Below are 27,475 nucleotides of genomic sequence, written 5' to 3'. Positions count from 1 at the left end.
CGTTGGATTCCAAGATACAAATGGAAATTGCGTTGGTAAGAGCGTTGTTCATTTTCAGTTGAAATGGATCATATATGGTTACGTAATTGTAAAACATTCCATGATTTTAGACATCGACGAATGCCTGAATGGAACAGCTGTTGCCTGTGGACCTCAAAGTACCAATTGTACGAACAACGATGGTTCATACACTTGTGATTGTAACGTTGGATTCCAAGATACAAATGGAAATTGCGTTGGTAAGAGCGTTGTTCATTTTCAGTTGAAATGTAAGATCATGCATGCATTCATAATTGTCAAAACTTTCCATGATTTTAGACATCGACGAATGCCTGAATGGAACAGCTGTTGCCTGTGGACCTCAAAGTACCAATTGCACGAACAACGATGGTTCATACACTTGTGATTGTAACGTTGGATTCCAAGATACAAATGGAAATTGCGTTGGTAAGAGCGTTGTTCATTTTCAGTTGAAATGTAAGATCATATATGGTTACGTAATTGTAAAACATTCCATGATTTTAGACATCGACGAATGCCTGAATGGAACAGCTGTTGCCTGTGGACCTCAAAGTACCAATTGTGGGAACAACGATGGTTCATACACTTGTGATTGTAACGTTGGATTCCAAGATACAAATGGAAATTGCGTTGGTAAGAGCGTTGTTCATTTTCAGTTGAAATGTAAGATCATGTATGCATTCGTAATTGTCAAAACTTTCCATGATTTTAGACATCGACGAATGCCTGAATGGAACAGCTGTTGCCTGTGGACCTCAAAGTACCAATTGTAGGAACAACGATGGTTCATACACTTGTGATTGTAAAGTTGGATTCCAAGATACAAATGGAAATTGCGTTGGTAAGGGCGTTGTCCAATTTCTGTTGAAATGTAAGATCATGCATGCATTCGTAATTGCAAAAACTTTCCATGATTTTAGACATCGACGAATGCCTGAATGGAACAGCTGTTGCCTGTGGACCTCAAAGTACCAATTGCACGAACAACGATGGTTCATACACTTGTGATTGTAATGTTGGATTCCAAGATACAAATGGAAATTGCGTTGGTAAGAGCGTTGTTCATTTTCAGTTGAAATGGTTCATATATGGATACGTAATTGTTAAACATTCCATGATTTTAGACATCGACGAATGCCTGAATGGAACAGCTGTTGACTGTGGACCTCAAAGTACCAATTGCACGAACAACGATGGTTCATACACTTGTGATTGTAACGTTGGATTCCAAGATACAAATGGAAATTGCGTTGGTAAGAGCGTTGTTCATTTTCAGTTGAAATGGTTCAAATATGGATGCGTAATTGTAAAACATTCCATGATATTAGACATCGACGAATGCCTGAATGGAACAGCTGTTGCCTGTGGACCTCAAAGTACTAATTGCACGAACAACGATGGTTCATACACTTGTGATTGTAACGTTGGATTCCAAGATACAAATGGAAATTGCGTTGGTAAGAGCGTTGTTCATTTTCAGTTGAAATGGATCATATATGGATGCGTAATTGTAAAACATTCCATGATATTAGACATCGACGAATGCCTGAATGGAACAGCTGTTGCCTGTGGACCTCAAAGTACTAATTGCACGAACAACGATGGTTCATACACTTGTGATTGTAACGTTGGATTCCAAGATACAAATGGAAATTGCGTTGGTAAGAGCGTTGTTCATTTTCAGTTGAAATGTAAGATCATGCATGCATTCGTAATTGTAAAAACATTCCATGATTTTAGACATCGACGAATGCCTGAATGGAACAGCTGTTGCCTGTGGACCTCAAAGTACCAATTGCACGAACAACGATGGTTCATACACTTGTGATTGTAACGTTGGATTCCAAGATACAAATGGAAATTGCGTTGGTAAGAGCGTTGTTCATTTTCTGTTGAAATGTAAGATCATATATGGATTCGTAATTGTGAAACTTTCCATGATTTTAGACATCGACGAATGCCTGGATGGAACAGCTGTTTCCTGTGGACCTCAAAGTACCAATTGCACGAACAACGATGGTTCATACACTTGTGATTGTAACGTTGGATTCCAAGATACAAATGGAAATTGCGTTGGTAAGAGCGTTGTTCATTTTCAGTTGAAATGTAAGATCATGTATGCATTCGTAATTGTCAAAACTTTCCATGATTTTAGACATCGACGAATGCCTGAATGGAACAGCTGTTGCCTGTGGACCTCAAAGTACCAATTGCACGAACAACGATGGTTCATACACTTGTGATTGTAAAGTTGGATTCCAAGATACAAATGGAAATTGCGTTGGTAAGGGCGTTGTCCAATTTCTGTTGAAATGTAAGATCATGCATGCATTCGTAATTGCAAAAACTTTCCATGATTTTAGACATCGACGAATGCCTGAATGGAACAGCTGTTGCCTGTGGACCTCAAAGTACCAATTGCACGAACAACGATGGTTCATACACTTGTGATTGTAATGTTGGATTCCAAGATACAAATGGAAATTGCGTTGGTAAGAGCGTTGTTCATTTTCAGTTGAAATGGTTCATATATGGATACGTAATTGTTAAACATTCCATGATTTTAGACATCGACGAATGCCTGAATGGAACAGCTGTTGCCTGTGGACCTCAAAGTACCAATTGCACGAACAACGATGGTTCATACACTTGTGATTGTAACGTTGGATTCCAAGATACAAATGGAAATTGCGTTGGTAAGAGCGTTGTTCATTTTCAGCTGAAATGGATCATATATGGATTCGTAATGTAAAACTTTCCTTGATTTTAGACATCGACGAATGCCTGAATGGAACAGCTGTTGCCTGTGGACCTCAAAGTACCAATTGCACGAACAACGATGGTTCATACACTTGTGATTGTAACGTTGGATTCCAAGATACAAATGGAAATTGCGTTGGTAAGAGCGTTGTTCATTTTCAGCTGAAATGGATCATATATGGATTCGTAATGTAAAACTTTCCTTGATTTTAGACATCGACGAATGCCTGAATGGAACAGCTGTTGCCTGTGGACCTCAAAGTACCAATTGCACGAACAACGATGGTTCATACACTTGTGATTGTAACGTTGGATTCCAAGATACAAATGGAAATTGCGTTGGTAAGAGAATTGTTCATTTTCAGTTGAAATGGATCATATGTGGATTCGTAATTGAAAACTTTCCTTGATTTTAGACATCGACGAATGCCTGAATGGAACAGCTGTTGCCTGTGGACCTCAAAGTACCAATTGCACGAACAACGATGGTTCATACACTTGTGATTGTAACGTTGGATTCCAAGATACAAATGGAAATTGCGTTGGTAAGAGCGTTGTTCATTTTCAGTTGAAATGTAAGATCATGCATGCATTCGTAATTGTGAAAATATTTCATGATTTTAGACATCGACGAATGCCTGAATGGAACAGCTGTTGCCTGTGGACCTCAAAGTACCAATTGCACGAACTACGATGGTTCATACACTTGTGATTGTAACGTTGGATTCCAAGATACAAATGGAAATTGCGTTGGTAAGAGCGTTGTTCATTTTCAGTTGAAATGTAAGATCATGCATGCATTCGTAATTGTAAAATCATTCCATGATTTTAGACATCGACGAATGCCTGAATGGAACAGCTGTTGCCTGTGGACCTCAAAGTACCAATTGCACGAACAACGATGGTTCATACACTTGTGATTGTATCGTTGGATTCCAAGATACAAATGGAAATTGCGTTGGTAAGAGCGTTGTTCATTTTTCGTTGAAATGTAAGATCATGCATGCATTCGTAATTGTAAAATCATTCCATGATTTTAGACATCGACGAATGCCTGAATGGAACAGCTGTTGCCTGTGGACCTCAAAGTACAAATTGCACGAACAACGATGGTTCATACACTTGTGATTGTAACGTTGGATTCCGAGATACAAATGGAAATTGCGTTGGTAAGAGCGTTGTTCATTTTCAGCTGAAATGGATCATATATGGATTCGTAATGTAAAACTTTCCTTGATTTTAGACATCGACGAATGCCTGAATGGAACAGCTGTTGCCTGTGGACCTCAAAGTACCAATTGCACGAACAACGATGGTTCATACACTTGTGATTGTAACGTTGGATTCCAAGATACAAATGGAAATTGCGTTGGTAAGAGAATTGTTCATTTTCAGTTGAAATGGATCGTATGTGGATTCGTAATTGAAAACTTTCCTTGATTTTAGACATCGACGAATGCCTGAATGGAACAGCTGTTGCCTGTGGACCTCAAAGTACCAATTGCACGAACAACGATGGTTCATACACTTGTGATTGTAACGTTGGATTCCAAGATACAAATGGAAATTGCGTTGGTAAGAGCGTTGTTCATTTTCAGCTGAAATGGATCATATATGGATTCGTAATGTAAAACTTTCCTTGATTTTAGACATCGACGAATGCCTGAATGGAACAGCTGTTGCCTGTGGACCTCAAAGTACCAATTGCACGAACAACGATGGTTCATACACTTGTGATTGTAACGTTGGATTCCAAGATACAAATGGAAATTGCGTTGGTAAGAGAATTGTTCATTTTCAGTTGAAATGGATCGTATGTGGATTCGTAATTGAAAACTTTCCTTGATTTTAGACATCGACGAATGCCTGAATGGAACAGCTGTTGCCTGTGGACCTCAAAGTACCAATTGCACGAACAACGATGGTTCATACACTTGTGATTGTAACGTTGGATTCCAAGATACAAATGGAAATTGCGTTGGTAAGAGCTTTGTTCATTTTCAGTTGAAATGGATCATGTATGAATTCGTAATTGTAAAAACATTCCATGATTTTAGACATCGACGAATGCCTGAATGGAACAGCTGTTGCCTGTGGACCTCAAAGTACCAATTGCACGAACAACGATGGTTCATACACTTGTGATTGTAACGTTGGATTCCAAGATACAAATGGAAATTGCGTTGGTAAGAGCGTTGTTCATTTTCTGTTGAAATGTAAGATCATATATGGATTCGTAATTGTGAAACTTTCCATGATTTTAGACATCGACGAATGCCTGGATGGAACAGCTGTTTCCTGTGGACCTCAAAGTACCAATTGCACGAACAACGATGGTTCATACACTTGTGATTGTAACGTTGGATTCCAAGATACAAATGGAAATTGCGTTGGTAAGAGCGTTGTTCATTTTCAGTTGAAATGTAAGATCATGTATGCATTCGTAATTGTAAAAACTTTCCATGATTTTAGACATCGACGAATGCCTGAATGGAACAGCTGTTGCCTGTGGACCTCAAAGTACCAATTGCACGAACAACGATGGTTCATACACTTGTGATTGTAAAGTTGGATTCCAAGATACTAATGGAAATTGCGTTGGTAAGGGCGTTGTCCAATTTCTGTTGAAATGTAAGATCATGCATGCATTCGTAATTGCAAAAACTTTCCATGATTTTAGACATCGACGAATGCCTGAATGGAACAGCTGTTGCCTGTGGACCTCAAAGTACCAATTGCACGAACAACGATGGTTCATACACTTGTGATTGTAATGTTGGATTCCAAGATACAAATGGAAATTGCGTTGGTAAGAGCGTTGTTCATTTTCAGTTGAAATGGTTCATATATGGATACGTAATTGTTAAACATTCCATGATTTTAGACATCGACGAATGCCTGAATGGAACAGCTGTTGCCTGTGGACCTCAAAGTACCAATTGCACGAACAACGATGGTTCATACACTTGTGATTGTAACGTTGGATTCCAAGATACAAATGGAAATTGCGTTGGTAAGAGCGTTGTTCATTTTCAGTTGAAATGGTTCAAATATGGATGCGTAATTGTAAAACATTCCATGATATTAGACATCGACGAATGCCTGAATGGAACAGCTGTTGCCTGTGGACCTCAAAGTACCAATTGCACGAACAACGATGGTTCATACACTTGTGATTGTAACGTTGGATTCCAAGATACAAATGGAAATTGCGTTGGTAAGAGCGTTGTTCATTTTCAGTTGAAATGGATCATATATGGATTCGTAATGTAAAACTTTCCATGATTTTAGACATCGACGAATGCCTGAATGGAACAGCTGTTGCCTGTGGACCTCAAAGTACCAATTGCACGAACAACGATGGTTCATACACTTGTGATTGTAACGTTGGATTCCAAGATACAAATGGAAATTGCGTTGGTAAGAGCGTTGTTCATTTTCAGTTGAAATGTAAGATCATGCATGCATTCGTAATTGTGAAAATATTTCATGATTTTAGACATCGACGAATGCCTGAATGGAACAGCTGTTGCCTGTGGACCTCAAAGTACCAATTGCACGAACAACGATGGTTCATACACTTGTGATTGTAACGTTGGATTCCAAGATACAAATGGAAATTGCGTTGGTAAGAGCGTTGTTCATTTTCAGTTGAAATGTAAGATCATGCATGCATTCGTAATTGTAAAATCATTCCATGATTTTAGACATCGACGAATGCCTGAATGGAACAGCTGTTGCCTGTGGACCTCAAAGTACCAATTGCACGAACAACGATGGTTCATACACTTGTGATTGTATCGTTGGATTCCAAGATACAAATGGAAATTGCGTTGGTAAGAGCGTTGTTCATTTTTCGTTGAAATGTAAGATCATGCATGCATTCGTAATTGTAAAATCATTCCATGATTTTAGACATCGACGAATGCCTGAATGGAACAGCTGTTGCCTGTGGACCTCAAAGTACAAATTGCACGAACAACGATGGTTCATACACTTGTGATTGTAACGTTGGATTCCGAGATACAAATGGAAATTGCGTTGGTAAGAGCGTTGTTCATTTTCAGCTGAAATGGATCATATATGGATTCGTAATGTAAAACTTTCCTTGATTTTAGACATCGACGAATGCCTGAATGGAACAGCTGTTGCCTGTGGACCTCAAAGTACCAATTGCACGAACAACGATGGTTCATACACTTGTGATTGTAACGTTGGATTCCAAGATACAAATGGAAATTGCGTTGGTAAGAGAATTGTTCATTTTCAGTTGAAATGGATCGTATGTGGATTCGTAATTGAAAACTTTCCTTGATTTTAGACATCGACGAATGCCTGAATGGAACAGCTGTTGCCTGTGGACCTCAAAGTACCAATTGCACGAACAACGATGGTTCATACACTTGTGATTGTAACGTTGGATTCCAAGATACAAATGGAAATTGCGTTGGTAAGAGCTTTGTTCATTTTCAGTTGAAATGGATCGTATGTGGATTCGTAATTGAAAACTTTCCTTGATTTTAGACATCGACGAATGCCTGAATGGAACAGCTGTTGCCTGTGGACCTCAAAGTACCAATTGCACGAACAACGATGGTTCATACACTTGTGATTGTAACGTTGGATTCCAAGTGAAAAATGGAAAATGCGCTGGTAAGAGCGTTGTTCATTTTCAGTTGAAATGTAAGATTATGTATGCATTCGTAATTGTAAAAACATTCCATGACTTTAGATATCGACGAATGCCTGAATGGAACAGCTGTTGCCTGTGGACCTCAAAGTGCCAATTGTACGAACAACGATGGTTCATACACTTGTGATTGTAACGTTGGATTCCAAGATACAAATGGAAATTGCGTTGGTAAGAGCGTTGTTCATTTTCAGTTGAAATGTAAGATCATGCATGCATTCGTAATTGTGAAAATATTTCATGATTTTAGACATCGACGAATGCCTGAATGGAACAGCTGTTGCCTGTGGACCTCAAAGTACCAATTGCACGAACAACGATGGTTCATACACTTGTGATTGTAACGTTGGATTCCAAGATACAAATGGAAATTGCGTTGGTAAGAGCGTTGTTCATTTTCAGTTGAAATGGATCATATATGGATTCGTAATGTAAAACTTTCCATGATTTTAGACATCGACGAATGCCTGAATGGAACAGCTGTTGCCTGTGGACCTCAAAGTACCAATTGCACGAACAACGATGGTTCATACACTTGTGATTGTAACGTTGGATTCCAAGATACAAATGGAAATTGCGTTGGTAAGAGCGTTGTTCATTTTCAGTTGAAATGGATCATATATGGATTCGTAATGTAAAACTTTCCATGATTTTAGACATCGACGAATGCCTGAATGGAACAGCTGTTGCCTGTGGACCCCAAAGTACCAATTGCACGAACAACGATGGTTCATACACTTGTGATTGTAACGTTGGATTCCAAGATACAAATGGAAATTGCGTTGGTAAGAGCGTTGTTCATTTTCAGTTGAAATGTAAGATCATGCATGCATTCGTAATTGTGAAAATATTTCATGATTTTAGACATCGACGAATGCCTGAATGGAACAGCTGTTGCCTGTGGACCTCAAAGTACCAATTGCACGAACTACGATGGTTCATACACTTGTGATTGTAACGTTGGATTCCAAGATACAAATGGAAATTGCGTTGGTAAGAGCGTTGTTCATTTTCAGTTGAAATGTAAGATCATGCATGCATTCGTAATTGTAAAATCATTCCATGATTTTAGACATCGACGAATGCCTGAATGGAACAGCTGTTGCCTGTGGACCTCAAAGTACCAATTGCACGAACAACGATGGTTCATACACTTGTGATTGTATCGTTGGATTCCAAGATACAAATGGAAATTGCGTTGGTAAGAGCGTTGTTCATTTTTCGTTGAAATGTAAGATCATGCATGCATTCGTAATTGTAAAATCATTCCATGATTTTAGACATCGACGAATGCCTGAATGGAACAGCTGTTGCCTGTGGACCTCAAAGTACAAATTGCACGAACAACGATGGTTCATACACTTGTGATTGTAACGTTGGATTCCGAGATACAAATGGAAATTGCGTTGGTAAGAGCGTTGTTCATTTTCAGCTGAAATGGATCATATATGGATTCGTAATGTAAAACTTTCCTTGATTTTAGACATCGACGAATGCCTGAATGGAACAGCTGTTGCCTGTGGACCTCAAAGTACCAATTGCACGAACAACGATGGTTCATACACTTGTGATTGTAACGTTGGATTCCAAGATACAAATGGAAATTGCGTTGGTAAGAGCGTTGTTCATTTTCAGCTGAAATGGATCATATATGGATTCGTAATGTAAAACTTTCCTTGATTTTAGACATCGACGAATGCCTGAATGGAACAGCTGTTGCCTGTGGACCTCAAAGTACCAATTGCACGAACAACGATGGTTCATACACTTGTGATTGTAACGTTGGATTCCAAGATACAAATGGAAATTGCGTTGGTAAGAGAATTGTTCATTTTCAGTTGAAATGGATCATATGTGGATTCGTAATTGAAAACTTTCCTTGATTTTAGACATCGACGAATGCCTGAATGGAACAGCTGTTGCCTGTGGACCTCAAAGTACCAATTGCACGAACAACGATGGTTCATACACTTGTGATTGTAACGTTGGATTCCAAGATACAAATGGAAATTGCGTTGGTAAGAGCGTTGTTCATTTTCAGTTGAAATGTAAGATCATGCATGCATTCGTAATTGTGAAAATATTTCATGATTTTAGACATCGACGAATGCCTGAATGGAACAGCTGTTGCCTGTGGACCTCAAAGTACCAATTGCACGAACTACGATGGTTCATACACTTGTGATTGTAACGTTGGATTCCAAGATACAAATGGAAATTGCGTTGGTAAGAGCGTTGTTCATTTTCAGTTGAAATGTAAGATCATGCATGCATTCGTAATTGTAAAATCATTCCATGATTTTAGACATCGACGAATGCCTGAATGGAACAGCTGTTGCCTGTGGACCTCAAAGTACCAATTGCACGAACAACGATGGTTCATACACTTGTGATTGTATCGTTGGATTCCAAGATACAAATGGAAATTGCGTTGGTAAGAGCGTTGTTCATTTTCAGTTGAAATGTAAGATCATGCATGCATTCGTAATTGTAAAATCATTCCATGATTTTAGACATCGACGAATGCCTGAATGGAACAGCTGTTGCCTGTGGACCTCAAAGTACCAATTGCACGAACAACGATGGTTCATACACTTGTGATTGTAACGTTGGATTCCAAGATACAAATGGAAATTGCGTTGGTAAGAGAATTGTTCATTTTCAGTTGAAATGGATCATATGTGGATTCGTAATTGAAAACTTTCCTTGATTTTAGACATCGACGAATGCCTGAATGGAACAGCTGTTGCCTGTGGACCTCAAAGTACCAATTGCACGAACAACGATGGTTCATACACTTGTGATTGTAACGTTGGATTCCAAGATACAAATGGAAATTGCGTTGGTAAGAGCGTTGTTCATTTTCAGTTGAAATGTAAGATCATGCATGCATTCGTAATTGTGAAAATATTTCATGATTTTAGACATCGACGAATGCCTGAATGGAACAGCTGTTGCCTGTGGACCTCAAAGTACCAATTGCACGAACTACGATGGTTCATACACTTGTGATTGTAACGTTGGATTCCAAGATACAAATGGAAATTGCGTTGGTAAGAGCGTTGTTCATTTTCAGCTGAAATGGATCATATATGGATTCGTAATGTAAAACTTTCCTTGATTTTAGACATCGACGAATGCCTGAATGGAACAGCTGTTGCCTGTGGACCTCAAAGTACCAATTGCACGAACAACGATGGTTCATACACTTGTGATTGTAACGTTGGATTCCAAGATACAAATGGAAATTGCGTTGGTAAGAGAATTGTTCATTTTCAGTTGAAATGGATCATATGTGGATTCGTAATTGAAAACTTTCCTTGATTTTAGACATCGACGAATGCCTGAATGGAACAGCTGTTGCCTGTGGACCTCAAAGTACCAATTGCACGAACAACGATGGTTCATACACTTGTGATTGTAACGTTGGATTCCAAGATACAAATGGAAATTGCGTTGGTAAGAGCGTTGTTCATTTTCAGTTGAAATGTAAGATCATGCATGCATTCGTAATTGTGAAAATATTTCATGATTTTAGACATCGACGAATGCCTGAATGGAACAGCTGTTGCCTGTGGACCTCAAAGTACCAATTGCACGAACTACGATGGTTCATACACTTGTGATTGTAACGTTGGATTCCAAGATACAAATGGAAATTGCGTTGGTAAGAGCGTTGTTCATTTTCAGTTGAAATGTAAGATCATGCATGCATTCGTAATTGTAAAATCATTCCATGATTTTAGACATCGACGAATGCCTGAATGGAACAGCTGTTGCCTGTGGACCTCAAAGTACCAATTGCACGAACAACGATGGTTCATACACTTGTGATTGTATCGTTGGATTCCAAGATACAAATGGAAATTGCGTTGGTAAGAGCGTTGTTCATTTTTCGTTGAAATGTAAGATCATGCATGCATTCGTAATTGTAAAATCATTCCATGATTTTAGACATCGACGAATGCCTGAATGGAACAGCTGTTGCCTGTGGACCTCAAAGTACAAATTGCACGAACAACGATGGTTCATACACTTGTGATTGTAACGTTGGATTCCGAGATACAAATGGAAATTGCGTTGGTAAGAGCGTTGTTCATTTTCAGCTGAAATGGATCATATATGGATTCGTAATGTAAAACTTTCCTTGATTTTAGACATCGACGAATGCCTGAATGGAACAGCTGTTGCCTGTGGACCTCAAAGTACCAATTGCACGAACAACGATGGTTCATACACTTGTGATTGTAACGTTGGATTCCAAGATACAAATGGAAATTGCGTTGGTAAGAGAATTGTTCATTTTCAGTTGAAATGGATCGTATGTGGATTCGTAATTGAAAACTTTCCTTGATTTTAGACATCGACGAATGCCTGAATGGAACAGCTGTTGCCTGTGGACCTCAAAGTACCAATTGCACGAACAACGATGGTTCATACACTTGTGATTGTAACGTTGGATTCCAAGATACAAATGGAAATTGCGTTGGTAAGAGCGTTGTTCATTTTCAGCTGAAATGGATCATATATGGATTCGTAATGTAAAACTTTCCTTGATTTTAGACATCGACGAATGCCTGAATGGAACAGCTGTTGCCTGTGGACCTCAAAGTACCAATTGCACGAACAACGATGGTTCATACACTTGTGATTGTAACGTTGGATTCCAAGATACAAATGGAAATTGCGTTGGTAAGAGAATTGTTCATTTTCAGTTGAAATGGATCGTATGTGGATTCGTAATTGAAAACTTTCCTTGATTTTAGACATCGACGAATGCCTGAATGGAACAGCTGTTGCCTGTGGACCTCAAAGTACCAATTGCACGAACAACGATGGTTCATACACTTGTGATTGTAACGTTGGATTCCAAGATACAAATGGAAATTGCGTTGGTAAGAGCTTTGTTCATTTTCAGTTGAAATGGATCATGTATGAATTCGTAATTGTAAAAACATTCCATGATTTTAGACATCGACGAATGCCTGAATGGAACAGCTGTTGCCTGTGGACCTCAAAGTACCAATTGCACGAACAACGATGGTTCATACACTTGTGATTGTAACGTTGGATTCCAAGATACAAATGGAAATTGCGTTGGTAAGAGCGTTGTTCATTTTCTGTTGAAATGTAAGATCATATATGGATTCGTAATTGTGAAACTTTCCATGATTTTAGACATCGACGAATGCCTGGATGGAACAGCTGTTTCCTGTGGACCTCAAAGTACCAATTGCACGAACAACGATGGTTCATACACTTGTGATTGTAACGTTGGATTCCAAGATACAAATGGAAATTGCGTTGGTAAGAGCGTTGTTCATTTTCAGTTGAAATGTAAGATCATGTATGCATTCGTAATTGTAAAAACTTTCCATGATTTTAGACATCGACGAATGCCTGAATGGAACAGCTGTTGCCTGTGGACCTCAAAGTACCAATTGCACGAACAACGATGGTTCATACACTTGTGATTGTAAAGTTGGATTCCAAGATACTAATGGAAATTGCGTTGGTAAGGGCGTTGTCCAATTTCTGTTGAAATGTAAGATCATGCATGCATTCGTAATTGCAAAAACTTTCCATGATTTTAGACATCGACGAATGCCTGAATGGAACAGCTGTTGCCTGTGGACCTCAAAGTACCAATTGCACGAACAACGATGGTTCATACACTTGTGATTGTAATGTTGGATTCCAAGATACAAATGGAAATTGCGTTGGTAAGAGCGTTGTTCATTTTCAGTTGAAATGGTTCATATATGGATACGTAATTGTTAAACATTCCATGATTTTAGACATCGACGAATGCCTGAATGGAACAGCTGTTGCCTGTGGACCTCAAAGTACCAATTGCACGAACAACGATGGTTCATACACTTGTGATTGTAACGTTGGATTCCAAGATACAAATGGAAATTGCGTTGGTAAGAGCGTTGTTCATTTTCAGTTGAAATGGTTCAAATATGGATGCGTAATTGTAAAACATTCCATGATATTAGACATCGACGAATGCCTGAATGGAACAGCTGTTGCCTGTGGACCTCAAAGTACCAATTGCACGAACAACGATGGTTCATACACTTGTGATTGTAACGTTGGATTCCAAGATACAAATGGAAATTGCGTTGGTAAGAGCGTTGTTCATTTTCAGTTGAAATGGATCATATATGGATTCGTAATGTAAAACTTTCCATGATTTTAGACATCGACGAATGCCTGAATGGAACAGCTGTTGCCTGTGGACCTCAAAGTACCAATTGCACGAACAACGATGGTTCATACACTTGTGATTGTAACGTTGGATTCCAAGATACAAATGGAAATTGCGTTGGTAAGAGCGTTGTTCATTTTCAGTTGAAATGTAAGATCATGCATGCATTCGTAATTGTGAAAATATTTCATGATTTTAGACATCGACGAATGCCTGAATGGAACAGCTGTTGCCTGTGGACCTCAAAGTACCAATTGCACGAACAACGATGGTTCATACACTTGTGATTGTAACGTTGGATTCCAAGATACAAATGGAAATTGCGTTGGTAAGAGCGTTGTTCATTTTCAGTTGAAATGTAAGATCATGCATGCATTCGTAATTGTAAAATCATTCCATGATTTTAGACATCGACGAATGCCTGAATGGAACAGCTGTTGCCTGTGGACCTCAAAGTACCAATTGCACGAACAACGATGGTTCATACACTTGTGATTGTATCGTTGGATTCCAAGATACAAATGGAAATTGCGTTGGTAAGAGCGTTGTTCATTTTTCGTTGAAATGTAAGATCATGCATGCATTCGTAATTGTAAAATCATTCCATGATTTTAGACATCGACGAATGCCTGAATGGAACAGCTGTTGCCTGTGGACCTCAAAGTACAAATTGCACGAACAACGATGGTTCATACACTTGTGATTGTAACGTTGGATTCCGAGATACAAATGGAAATTGCGTTGGTAAGAGCGTTGTTCATTTTCAGCTGAAATGGATCATATATGGATTCGTAATGTAAAACTTTCCTTGATTTTAGACATCGACGAATGCCTGAATGGAACAGCTGTTGCCTGTGGACCTCAAAGTACCAATTGCACGAACAACGATGGTTCATACACTTGTGATTGTAACGTTGGATTCCAAGATACAAATGGAAATTGCGTTGGTAAGAGAATTGTTCATTTTCAGTTGAAATGGATCGTATGTGGATTCGTAATTGAAAACTTTCCTTGATTTTAGACATCGACGAATGCCTGAATGGAACAGCTGTTGCCTGTGGACCTCAAAGTACCAATTGCACGAACAACGATGGTTCATACACTTGTGATTGTAACGTTGGATTCCAAGATACAAATGGAAATTGCGTTGGTAAGAGCTTTGTTCATTTTCAGTTGAAATGGATCGTATGTGGATTCGTAATTGAAAACTTTCCTTGATTTTAGACATCGACGAATGCCTGAATGGAACAGCTGTTGCCTGTGGACCTCAAAGTACCAATTGCACGAACAACGATGGTTCATACACTTGTGATTGTAACGTTGGATTCCAAGTGAAAAATGGAAAATGCGCTGGTAAGAGCGTTGTTCATTTTCAGTTGAAATGTAAGATTATGTATGCATTCGTAATTGTAAAAACATTCCATGACTTTAGATATCGACGAATGCCTGAATGGAACAGCTGTTGCCTGTGGACCTCAAAGTACCAATTGTACGAACAACGATGGTTCATACACTTGTGATTGTAACGTTGGATTCCAAGATACAAATGGAAATTGCGTTGGTAAGAGCGTTGTTCATTTTCAGTTGAAATGTAAGATCATGCATGCATTCGTAATTGTGAAAATATTTCATGATTTTAGACATCGACGAATGCCTGAATGGAACAGCTGTTGCCTGTGGACCTCAAAGTACCAATTGCACGAACAACGATGGTTCATACACTTGTGATTGTAACGTTGGATTCCAAGATACAAATGGAAATTGCGTTGGTAAGAGCGTTGTTCATTTTCAGTTGAAATGGATCATATATGGATTCGTAATGTAAAACTTTCCATGATTTTAGACATCGACGAATGCCTGAATGGAACAGCTGTTGCCTGTGGACCTCAAAGTACCAATTGCACGAACAACGATGGTTCATACACTTGTGATTGTAACGTTGGATTCCAAGATACAAATGGAAATTGCGTTGGTAAGAGCGTTGTTCATTTTCAGTTGAAATGGATCATATATGGATTCGTAATGTAAAACTTTCCATGATTTTAGACATCGACGAATGCCTGAATGGAACAGCTGTTGCCTGTGGACCCCAAAGTACCAATTGCACGAACAACGATGGTTCATACACTTGTGATTGTAACGTTGGATTCCAAGATACAAATGGAAATTGCGTTGGTAAGAGCGTTGTTCATTTTCAGTTGAAATGTAAGATCATGCATGCATTCGTAATTGTGAAAATATTTCATGATTTTAGACATCGACGAATGCCTGAATGGAACAGCTGTTGCCTGTGGACCTCAAAGTACCAATTGCACGAACTACGATGGTTCATACACTTGTGATTGTAACGTTGGATTCCAAGATACAAATGGAAATTGCGTTGGTAAGAGCGTTGTTCATTTTCAGTTGAAATGTAAGATCATGCATGCATTCGTAATTGTAAAATCATTCCATGATTTTAGACATCGACGAATGCCTGAATGGAACAGCTGTTGCCTGTGGACCTCAAAGTACCAATTGCACGAACAACGATGGTTCATACACTTGTGATTGTATCGTTGGATTCCAAGATACAAATGGAAATTGCGTTGGTAAGAGCGTTGTTCATTTTTCGTTGAAATGTAAGATCATGCATGCATTCGTAATTGTAAAATCATTCCATGATTTTAGACATCGACGAATGCCTGAATGGAACAGCTGTTGCCTGTGGACCTCAAAGTACAAATTGCACGAACAACGATGGTTCATACACTTGTGATTGTAACGTTGGATTCCGAGATACAAATGGAAATTGCGTTGGTAAGAGCGTTGTTCATTTTCAGCTGAAATGGATCATATATGGATTCGTAATGTAAAACTTTCCTTGATTTTAGACATCGACGAATGCCTGAATGGAACAGCTGTTGCCTGTGGACCTCAAAGTACCAATTGCACGAACAACGATGGTTCATACACTTGTGATTGTAACGTTGGATTCCAAGATACAAATGGAAATTGCGTTGGTAAGAGCGTTGTTCATTTTCAGCTGAAATGGATCATATATGGATTCGTAATGTAAAACTTTCCTTGATTTTAGACATCGACGAATGCCTGAATGGAACAGCTGTTGCCTGTGGACCTCAAAGTACCAATTGCACGAACAACGATGGTTCATACACTTGTGATTGTAACGTTGGATTCCAAGATACAAATGGAAATTGCGTTGGTAAGAGAATTGTTCATTTTCAGTTGAAATGGATCATATGTGGATTCGTAATTGAAAACTTTCCTTGATTTTAGACATCGACGAATGCCTGAATGGAACAGCTGTTGCCTGTGGACCTCAAAGTACCAATTGCACGAACAACGATGGTTCATACACTTGTGATTGTAACGTTGGATTCCAAGATACAAATGGAAATTGCGTTGGTAAGAGCGTTGTTCATTTTCAGTTGAAATGTAAGATCATGCATGCATTCGTAATTGTGAAAATATTTCATGATTTTAGACATCGACGAATGCCTGAATGGAACAGCTGTTGCCTGTGGACCTCAAAGTACCAATTGCACGAACTACGATGGTTCATACACTTGTGATTGTAACGTTGGATTCCAAGATACAAATGGAAATTGCGTTGGTAAGAGCGTTGTTCATTTTCAGTTGAAATGTAAGATCATGCATGCATTCGTAATTGTAAAATCATTCCATGATTTTAGACATCGACGAATGCCTGAATGGAACAGCTGTTGCCTGTGGACCTCAAAGTACCAATTGCACGAACAACGATGGTTCATACACTTGTGATTGTATCGTTGGATTCCAAGATACAAATGGAAATTGCGTTGGTAAGAGCGTTGTTCATTTTCAGTTGAAATGTGAGATCATGCATGCATTCGTAATTGTAAAATCATTCCATGATTTTAGACATCGACGAATGCCTGAATGGAACAGCTGTTGCCTGTGGACCTCAAAGTACCAATTGCACGAACAACGATGGTTCATACACTTGTGATTGTAACGTTGGATTCCAAGATACAAATGGAAATTGCGTTGGTAAGAGAATTGTTCATTTTCAGTTGAAATGGATCATATGTGGATTCGTAATTGAAAACTTTCCTTGATTTTAGACATCGACGAATGCCTGAATGGAACAGCTGTTGCCTGTGGACCTCAAAGTACCAATTGCACGAACAACGATGGTTCATACACTTGTGATTGTAACGTTGGATTCCAAGATACAAATGGAAATTGCGTTGGTAAGAGCGTTGTTCATTTTCAGTTGAAATGTAAGATCATGCATGCATTCGTAATTGTGAAAATATTTCATGATTTTAGACATCGACGAATGCCTGAATGGAACAGCTGTTGCCTGTGGACCTCAAAGTACCAATTGCACGAACTACGATGGTTCATACACTTGTGATTGTAACGTTGGATTCCAAGATACAAATGGAAATTGCGTTGGTAAGAGCGTTGTTCATTTTCAGTTGAAATGTAAGATCATGCATGCATTCGTAATTGTAAAATCATTCCATGATTTTAGACATCGACGAATGCCTGAATGGAACAGCTGTTGCCTGTGGACCTCAAAGTACCAATTGCACGAACAACGATGGTTCATACACTTGTGATTGTATCGTTGGATTCCAAGATACAAATGGAAATTGCGTTGGTAAGAGCGTTGTTCATTTTTCGTTGAAATGTAAGATCATGCATGCATTCGTAATTGTAAAATCATTCCATGATTTTAGACATCGACGAATGCCTGAATGGAACAGCTGTTGCCTGTGGACCTCAAAGTACAAATTGCACGAACAACGATGGTTCATACACTTGTGATTGTAACGTTGGATTCCGAGATACAAATGGAAATTGCGTTGGTAAGAGCGTTGTTCATTTTCAGCTGAAATGGATCATATATGGATTCGTAATGTAAAACTTTCCTTGATTTTAGACATCGACGAATGCCTGAATGGAACAGCTGTTGCCTGTGGACCTCAAAGTACCAATTGCACGAACAACGATGGTTCATACACTTGTGATTGTAACGTTGGATTCCAAGATACAAATGGAAATTGCGTTGGTAAGAGAATTGTTCATTTTCAGTTGAAATGGATCGTATGTGGATTCGTAATTGAAAACTTTCCTTGATTTTAGACATCGACGAATGCCTGAATGGAACAGCTGTTGCCTGTGGACCTCAAAGTACCAATTGCACGAACAACGATGGTTCATACACTTGTGATTGTAACGTTGGATTCCAAGATACAAATGGAAATTGCGTTGGTAAGAGCGTTGTTCATTTTCAGCTGAAATGGATCATATATGGATTCGTAATGTAAAACTTTCCTTGATTTTAGACATCGACGAATGCCTGAATGGAACAGCTGTTGCCTGTGGACCTCAAAGTACCAATTGCACGAACAACGATGGTTCATACACTTGTGATTGTAACGTTGGATTCCAAGATACAAATGGAAATTGCGTTGGTAAGAGAATTGTTCATTTTCAGTTGAAATGGATCGTATGTGGATTCGTAATTGAAAACTTTCCTTGATTTTAGACATCGACGAATGCCTGAATGGAACAGCTGTTGCCTGTGGACCTCAAAGTACCAATTGCACGAACAACGATGGTTCATACACTTGTGATTGTAACGTTGGATTCCAAGATACAAATGGAAATTGCGTTGGTAAGAGCTTTGTTCATTTTCAGTTGAAATGGATCATGTATGAATTCGTAATTGTAAAAACATTCCATGATTTTAGACATCGACGAATGCCTGAATGGAACAGCTGTTGCCTGTGGACCTCAAAGTACCAATTGCACGAACAACGATGGTTCATACACTTGTGATTGTAACGTTGGATTCCAAGATACAAATGGAAATTGCGTTGGTAAGAGCGTTGTTCATTTTCTGTTGAAATGTAAGATCATATATGGATTCGTAATTGTGAAACTTTCCATGATTTTAGACATCGACGAATGCCTGGATGGAACAGCTGTTTCCTGTGGACCTCAAAGTACCAATTGCACGAACAACGATGGTTCATACACTTGTGATTGTAACGTTGGATTCCAAGATACAAATGGAAATTGCGTTGGTAAGAGCGTTGTTCATTTTCAGTTGAAATGTAAGATCATGTATGCATTCGTAATTGTAAAAACTTTCCATGATTTTAGACATCGACGAATGCCTGAATGGAACAGCTGTTGCCTGTGGACCTCAAAGTACCAATTGCACGAACAACGATGGTTCATACACTTGTGATTGTAAAGTTGGATTCCAAGATACTAATGGAAATTGCGTTGGTAAGGGCGTTGTCCAATTTCTGTTGAAATGTAAGATCATGCATGCATTCGTAATTGCAAAAACTTTCCATGATTTTAGACATCGACGAATGCCTGAATGGAACAGCTGTTGCCTGTGGACCTCAAAGTACCAATTGCACGAACAACGATGGTTCATACACTTGTGATTGTAATGTTGGATTCCAAGATACAAATGGAAATTGCGTTGGTAAGAGCGTTGTTCATTTTCAGTTGAAATGGTTCATATATGGATACGTAATTGTTAAACATTCCATGATTTTAGACATCGACGAATGCCTGAATGGAACAGCTGTTGCCTGTGGACCTCAAAGTACCAATTGCACGAACAACGATGGTTCATACACTTGTGATTGTAACGTTGGATTCCAAGATACAAATGGAAATTGCGTTGGTAAGAGCGTTGTTCATTTTCAGTTGAAATGGTTCAAATATGGATGCGTAATTGTAAAACATTCCATGATATTAGACATCGACGAATGCCTGAATGGAACAGCTGTTGCCTGTGGACCTCAAAGTACCAATTGCACGAACAACGATGGTTCATACACTTGTGATTGTAACGTTGGATTCCAAGATACAAATGGAAATTGCGTTGGTAAGAGCGTTGTTCATTTTCAGTTGAAATGGATCATATATGGATTCGTAATGTAAAACTTTCCATGATTTTAGACATCGACGAATGCCTGAATGGAACAGCTGTTGCCTGTGGACCTCAAAGTACCAATTGCACGAACAACGATGGTTCATACACTTGTGATTGTAACGTTGGATTCCAAGATACAAATGGAAATTGCGTTGGTAAGAGCGTTGTTCATTTTCAGTTGAAATGTAAGATCATGCATGCATTCGTAATTGTGAAAATATTTCATGATTTTAGACATCGACGAATGCCTGAATGGAACAGCTGTTGCCTGTGGACCTCAAAGTACCAATTGCACGAACAACGATGGTTCATACACTTGTGATTGTAACGTTGGATTCCAAGATACAAATGGAAATTGCGTTGGTAAGAGCGTTGTTCATTTTCAGTTGAAATGTAAGATCATGCATGCATTCGTAATTGTAAAATCATTCCATGATTTTAGACATCGACGAATGCCTGAATGGAACAGCTGTTGCCTGTGGACCTCAAAGTACCAATTGCACGAACAACGATGGTTCATACACTTGTGATTGTATCGTTGGATTCCAAGATACAAATGGAAATTGCGTTGGTAAGAGCGTTGTTCATTTTTCGTTGAAATGTAAGATCATGCATGCATTCGTAATTGTAAAATCATTCCATGATTTTAGACATCGACGAATGCCTGAATGGAACAGCTGTTGCCTGTGGACCTCAAAGTACAAATTGCACGAACAACGATGGTTCATACACTTGTGATTGTAACGTTGGATTCCGAGATACAAATGGAAATTGCGTTGGTAAGAGCGTTGTTCATTTTCAGCTGAAATGGATCATATATGGATTCGTAATGTAAAACTTTCCTTGATTTTAGACATCGACGAATGCCTGAATGGAACAGCTGTTGCCTGTGGACCTCAAAGTACCAATTGCACGAACAACGATGGTTCATACACTTGTGATTGTAACGTTGGATTCCAAGATACAAATGGAAATTGCGTTGGTAAGAGAATTGTTCATTTTCAGTTGAAATGGATCGTATGTGGATTCGTAATTGAAAACTTTCCTTGATTTTAGACATCGACGAATGCCTGAATGGAACAGCTGTTGCCTGTGGACCTCAAAGTACCAATTGCACGAACAACGATGGTTCATACACTTGTGATTGTAACGTTGGATTCCAAGATACAAATGGAAATTGCGTTGGTAAGAGCTTTGTTCATTTTCAGTTGAAATGGATCGTATGTGGATTCGTAATTGAAAACTTTCCTTGATTTTAGACATCGACGAATGCCTGAATGGAACAGCTGTTGCCTGTGGACCTCAAAGTACCAATTGCACGAACAACGATGGTTCATACACTTGTGATTGTAACGTTGGATTCCAAGTGAAAAATGGAAAATGCGCTGGTAAGAGCGTTGTTCATTTTCAGTTGAAATGTAAGATTATGTATGCATTCGTAATTGTAAAAACATTCCATGACTTTAGATATCGACGAATGCCTGAATGGAACAGCTGTTGCCTGTGGACCTCAAAGTACCAATTGTACGAACAACGATGGTTCATACACTTGTGATTGTAACGTTGGATTCCAAGATACAAATGGAAATTGCGTTGGTAAGAGCTTTGTTCATTTTCAGTTGAAATGGATCGTATGTGGATTCGTAATTGAAAACTTTCCTTGATTTTAGACATCGACGAATGCCTGAATGGAACAGCTGTTGCCTGTGGACCTCAAAGTACCAATTGCACGAACAACGATGGTTCATACACTTGTGATTGTAACGTTGGATTCCAAGTGAAAAATGGAAAATGCGCTGGTAAGAGCGTTGTTCATTTTCAGTTGAAATGTAAGATTATGTATGCATTCGTAATTGTAAAAACATTCCATGACTTTAGATATCGACGAATGCCTGAATGGAACAGCTGTTGCCTGTGGACCTCAAAGTACCAATTGTACGAACAACGATGGTTCATACACTTGTGATTGTAACGCTGGATTCCAAGATACAAATGGAAGTTGCGTTGGTAAAAAATTGTTATTCTGTAATTTTTTTGGGAATGAAGTACTCAAATATTGATGCCTCGCTGTGTTTTCCAGATGTGGACGAATGTTCGCGTAACATTTGTGTTCCCAATTCTATTTGCAACAACACAGTTGGTTCATTCTTTTGTGTCTGCCTTCCTGGTTTCTTTGCCACCGATACTTCATGTCAGGGTAAATATGTTTGTGTTTCACGTGTTTGTGGCTGCCGTCACATTTTCCATTGTTTTGGATCTTTACGTTGCTAATTTGAAACGCGTCTTTCTTTATTATAAGCTGTAATCGTTTATTTCCGCAAGTTTTGTTTGATTATTAATATTCTGTCGATGCCAATTTTAGCGAAATATGTTTGTCCTTTTTTAATGAAACAGTCTGATTTTTGCCTGCGGTTATATACGTTTCCATGCTAATGACGGAAACAAGTGGAAATCGTTACAGCGATTATAACAAATTCCCGTTTTTTCCTTTGAGTTTCATCCCGTTTTTTCCTTATTTTCATCGCGTTTTTTCCTTTTGTTTTCATCCCGTTTTATCCTTATTTTTCCAGATGTTGACGAGTGCGCCTCCAACACACACGCGTGTGACGTCACTTCGCGATGCGTCAATACCGTGGGCGATTACCGCTGCGTTTGTCTGGGAAGCAATGAAACCTCTTCCTCGTCAAAGGCTTGCGACAGTGAGTCCGTAATTGTTACAGCTCCCCGTGGCCAACAGTAGCAACGCAATTCCCTTCAACCGTGCTTGTGTTTGTGTAAATTTTGAATAAGAAATCCATTTTTTCTGAAAAATTCATTAAGAGATCCGAGCTCAAATTCTGAATATGTTAAAGCAGGCCTTACAACACAACTATGTTCAGCATCAGTGCTACTGTTTCAAAACAGTTGCGTTCGGACTTCTGCCTGATATATCCAGCATCCTAGCTTTAGATTCCTTTCTTTTTTTTTAAGTAGCAAGCTACAAGTTTTTCCAACAGGCCGATTATTTATTTTTATCATCGACCGAAAGCGATTTGTGTTGCAACGTTTTCACATTATCGTGGTCTCTTGTAAAAAAATAAGAAATATTCGTAATTTAAACCAAATCTCTTCCCTCGAGGTGGAGTGGAGTTTAGACAAACGGTGGCCGATACAGTTTTCGACAACGCCCTCAACAATCTCGCGTCCCCGGAAGCGACCGCGCTGATAAACGTGGTGGTTCCCCGACTGAAAGAAGCGTACGGGAGGAACGTCACCGTGACGTCATTCCGAAATGGAAGTGTGATTGTGGTGTAAGTTGAATGACGCACTTGTTATATTTGTTTTACTCGTAGTAATTGCGTATGTTGAAGGGTTTTTCTTTTGTCACCTTAATCAGTTGAACTTTAACGTTTTTTTTGTGTAAACAGGTATCTGGTCCTCACCAACGAATCGGCATCTGTGCTGACGTCACAGTACATTTCTTGGGCGAGTAGGAACCCCATCGGTGCTTCTTTCTTCACAAACGCACCACAGGAATGTAAGCAGTTCTTTTTTACTGGCCAAGATTCGTTTCTGGACAAACGTTTTAAATCTGTTTGAATGAAAGTTGCTCCCAAACCCGCGTTTTTTTGTGTGCGGTGATGGGAGTTTATCCACACACCGTTGTTTCCGTGTTTGCCTCAATGTATTCGAAAACTCTCTGCAAACTAAGTTTGTATTGATTGTTCCTAAAAGTGACGGGGCAGTTTTGACCAATGGTCGACGTCCCTTTGATAACACCAACCAGTTTCCACCCCCCCTAAATATAGATGTAATGCAGTATCTTATATATATATATGATACAACCTAACCTAGAGGACCTGTCACCCGCACACCTGGTTAAGAAACACAGTCATAGGCAAAAATAAATCTGGCAGTCTTGTGACAAATGAATGATGAAATTCTATCTACTGAATTGCTTGCTTTTCACGTAAGGTATTTGTTTCTCCAGACATACCTGCCCCTTGTTCTTCTTCCCCCTGTCTGAACGGCGGTGATTGCACGGAGTTCGGAGCCACATTCTTATGTTCATGTCTTGATGGATATTCCGGGTCACAGTGTGGGGAAGGTGAGTGTTGTGACTTGTTCGTTCTTTTCCAAGAAACTTATTTGACTTTTAAGACCTTTCGGCTTGTTAAATATCTGTTTACGAAAGTGACTTCAGGTCCCGGTGGATGCCAAACAAGTGCCGGTGTTTTATAATTAAACCAAGTATAACCTTGGGCCAAGTCCCGGGCAGTGGTACCCAATGTTTGGGGTTTCAAGTGGACTACTATCTTTACCACTGCTGAGAATTACGACCATGTGGTGTTTGTCCTAGGCTTGGCATAATAGAAAATAGTCCACCGAGTTTTTAAATAAATTTTGAACCATTCACTTTGTACCAGTGTTTACCAAACAGTGGCCGATATCACTGTTAACCACGATGTCAGTTAAAAAGTTGGTTTGAACACCAAAAACGATGAAAGCGTAGCCGAACTAAAGATGAACCACACAGTTTTTATCACAACAAATCTGGGCCACATAAGGAAAAGGTTACAGAACACTAATCTTTTGTGTTTCGCAGTTGATTATTGCCACTTCAAAACGTGCGCACAACTTGCAACTTGCAGCAACATTGGTTCGGAAGCCGTATGTCAGTGCATCGCACTACACAAAGGAGACCCCGAGGTTCTGTGCAGTCGTAAGTAAACTTCCTCAAACAAAGTTGGTTGTGTTTTTGGCACCTCCTGTTTCGTTAACACACCATGCTTGTTGTTACTCACCAGCTTTCTGCGCGACTGCGATAATTGGAGGATTTGGTTTCCCGGAATCTTGGGTGGACCAGGTTGCTTACTCCGTTGAAAAATGTCCTTCAGGTAAATCTTACCAACTTTTTGTTTAAATCCCGCAGTTCGTCGTGTCAGACTCTGGTTTCTTAACTGCTATAGCTTCTAGTGCACTTGTGACAGACTGATTTTTTTTAATGATTTTTTGAAAATTTATTTTGTCTTGCCTGATGAAGCGAGAAGTAACTCGCAAATGCTCTGCTGTTAAAACTGTTCTCATACTGTTGCAAGAAATGCACTGGAAACTACACCACTGCATGGTGTTAACTTCCTTAGTGTTGCGCATGCCAATAGTTTGATTTCAATTCGTCTTTTTCCTATGACATTTGTTCGGAGTTTATACCTAGTGTGGTCTCCGCATTGTTGAGTCTTCGCTTGGCCGTTTAACTTGCAAGAAAATTTCGCGACTCACCAAACTACACAACGAAAAAAATTGGAATATATGGTTAACTTTAAAAGAGGTGGTTGTACAAAGCGGAACATTGCTGGATCATAAAAGTAGGGTCAAAGGGGCGATTTAACGAAACAAACAAATTGTGAATCACACATTTTTCTCCTCATATTTCCATCTTCTTCCTCCTGTTTCTCAATGTCCAACCATTTCCTTATTTCCCTCAGGTCGATCTCGGGCTTCGATATTGTGCGAGGAAGACCAGATGTTCGACTCTTCAACTCTCCAATCTGTTCCATGCGAGGAAACGATCGTCAGTCTCACAGAAGAAAACACGGTCGCCACAGGGGTAACCCAGCCATTGCTTCATGTTTTGTGGAAGTTTTTCGGCATTGGTTTCTAACCGGGTGCCATTTGCCACTTTCGGCGGTGGCGCGTGCTTTTCTTTACATACACTCTGGTATTTTTTTACCATGCGGTTTGTCGGTAGTGAATGATGCCCTGAAATCTTTATAAATTCCGCAGAGGGTCGTTAGCCAAGTAAGATTGTTTTAGTGTCATTAAACATAATTTACTCCAATGCTGCGGTTGCGATGATGACATCACAAAGTAATATTTCTAGAACGTGGATGTGACGACAGCGAGTGTGGAAGAATTTTCGAGTGAACTTCAACTGCTGACGTCAGAAGCAGAGTTGACAGAGGAGGAAGTTGATGCGGTGACAGAAAGCATTGAAAACATCACAGTCCTGGCTCAAAACGAAAACTTGGAGGTAAGTGAGAACTATTTAAGCTATGAGGTCGGTTTGTAAAATGACTGTTTTTACGACTTTGCTTCACTATTTACCAGTGTAGTTCAAATTTTTCCTTTGTGAGCAGGACGTACTTGTTGGACTAGGTTTTTTTCATTGAGTTCTTGCCTCGAATTGTCATTCGTTGTGACTTTGAGTGGGGCTTTACAAACTAGCATTCGTTTAAGAATAAAGAAATATTGCATAGCGTAACGTAAACATCCGTATTTGCCTACATTCATGACGTAACGCTCCACGACATTGTCCCATTACATACAACAGTGACACGATAATAAACATCGTAACTCCCAAAGACTTTGGATGCCCCCACCTATCTACTTACACTTTTGAAATAAATCACAGGATTATATCCTCAGATTTTTGTTTTACACTGTTTTGACATTCGTCGTGGCAGTTAAAAAAACGCACAATACTCAGATTACACCGAACATTTGGCGGGATCTTCTCGTCACTTCGAGTCACGTGATCGAGTCCCTAGACTCAGAGCAGCCGTCCTCGGATACCAACGCCGACAAAGTTGAATTGTTGGAGGTGATCGAGGACCTCAGTGAACTCGTGACTCTCTCAACCAATGAGACCGAAGCAATTATTGAAAGTGATAAACTGCTTGCTTTGGTAGGAGTTCGTTTCAAATTCTGATTACTTAATTGGGAACACGTTATTTAATAACCATGATTTGTTATTTTCGCATTGATAAAGGTTTGCCACATGTTATAAAGTTATAAACAGAGATATCAGTTACTTTAAATTGCGCCTTAATCACAAAAATATGACGACCAGTCAACG

General features: G+C 39.3%; 1 protein-coding gene across 1 annotated transcript in view; it reads left to right on the top strand.

Moving 5' to 3' along the window:
* Positions 1–27,475, top strand: part of LOC145897157 (uncharacterized) — a 92,381-nt gene that overhangs the window by 59,506 nt on the left and 5,400 nt on the right. The window contains exons 8-19 of the mRNA XM_082985343.1: positions 22,311–22,439; positions 22,519–22,647; positions 22,721–22,837; positions 23,211–23,339; positions 23,759–23,930; positions 24,048–24,157; positions 24,611–24,727; positions 25,226–25,342; positions 25,428–25,517; positions 26,106–26,227; positions 26,501–26,650; positions 27,107–27,304. Coding sequence (XP_082841469.1) covers positions 22,311–22,439; positions 22,519–22,647; positions 22,721–22,837; positions 23,211–23,339; positions 23,759–23,930; positions 24,048–24,157; positions 24,611–24,727; positions 25,226–25,342; positions 25,428–25,517; positions 26,106–26,227; positions 26,501–26,650; positions 27,107–27,304 — 1,580 coding nt within the window. The remainder of the gene's footprint in view (positions 1–22,310; positions 22,440–22,518; positions 22,648–22,720; positions 22,838–23,210; positions 23,340–23,758; positions 23,931–24,047; positions 24,158–24,610; positions 24,728–25,225; positions 25,343–25,427; positions 25,518–26,105; positions 26,228–26,500; positions 26,651–27,106; positions 27,305–27,475) is intronic.

This window comes from Ascidia mentula, chromosome 4 (assembly GCF_947561715.1).
Source record: "Ascidia mentula chromosome 4, kaAscMent1.1, whole genome shotgun sequence".
NCBI classification, from domain to species: Eukaryota; Metazoa; Chordata; class Ascidiacea; order Phlebobranchia; family Ascidiidae; genus Ascidia; species Ascidia mentula.
Note: the sequence above shows the minus strand (reverse complement) of the source record. Positions and strands in the feature narration are given on the sequence as shown.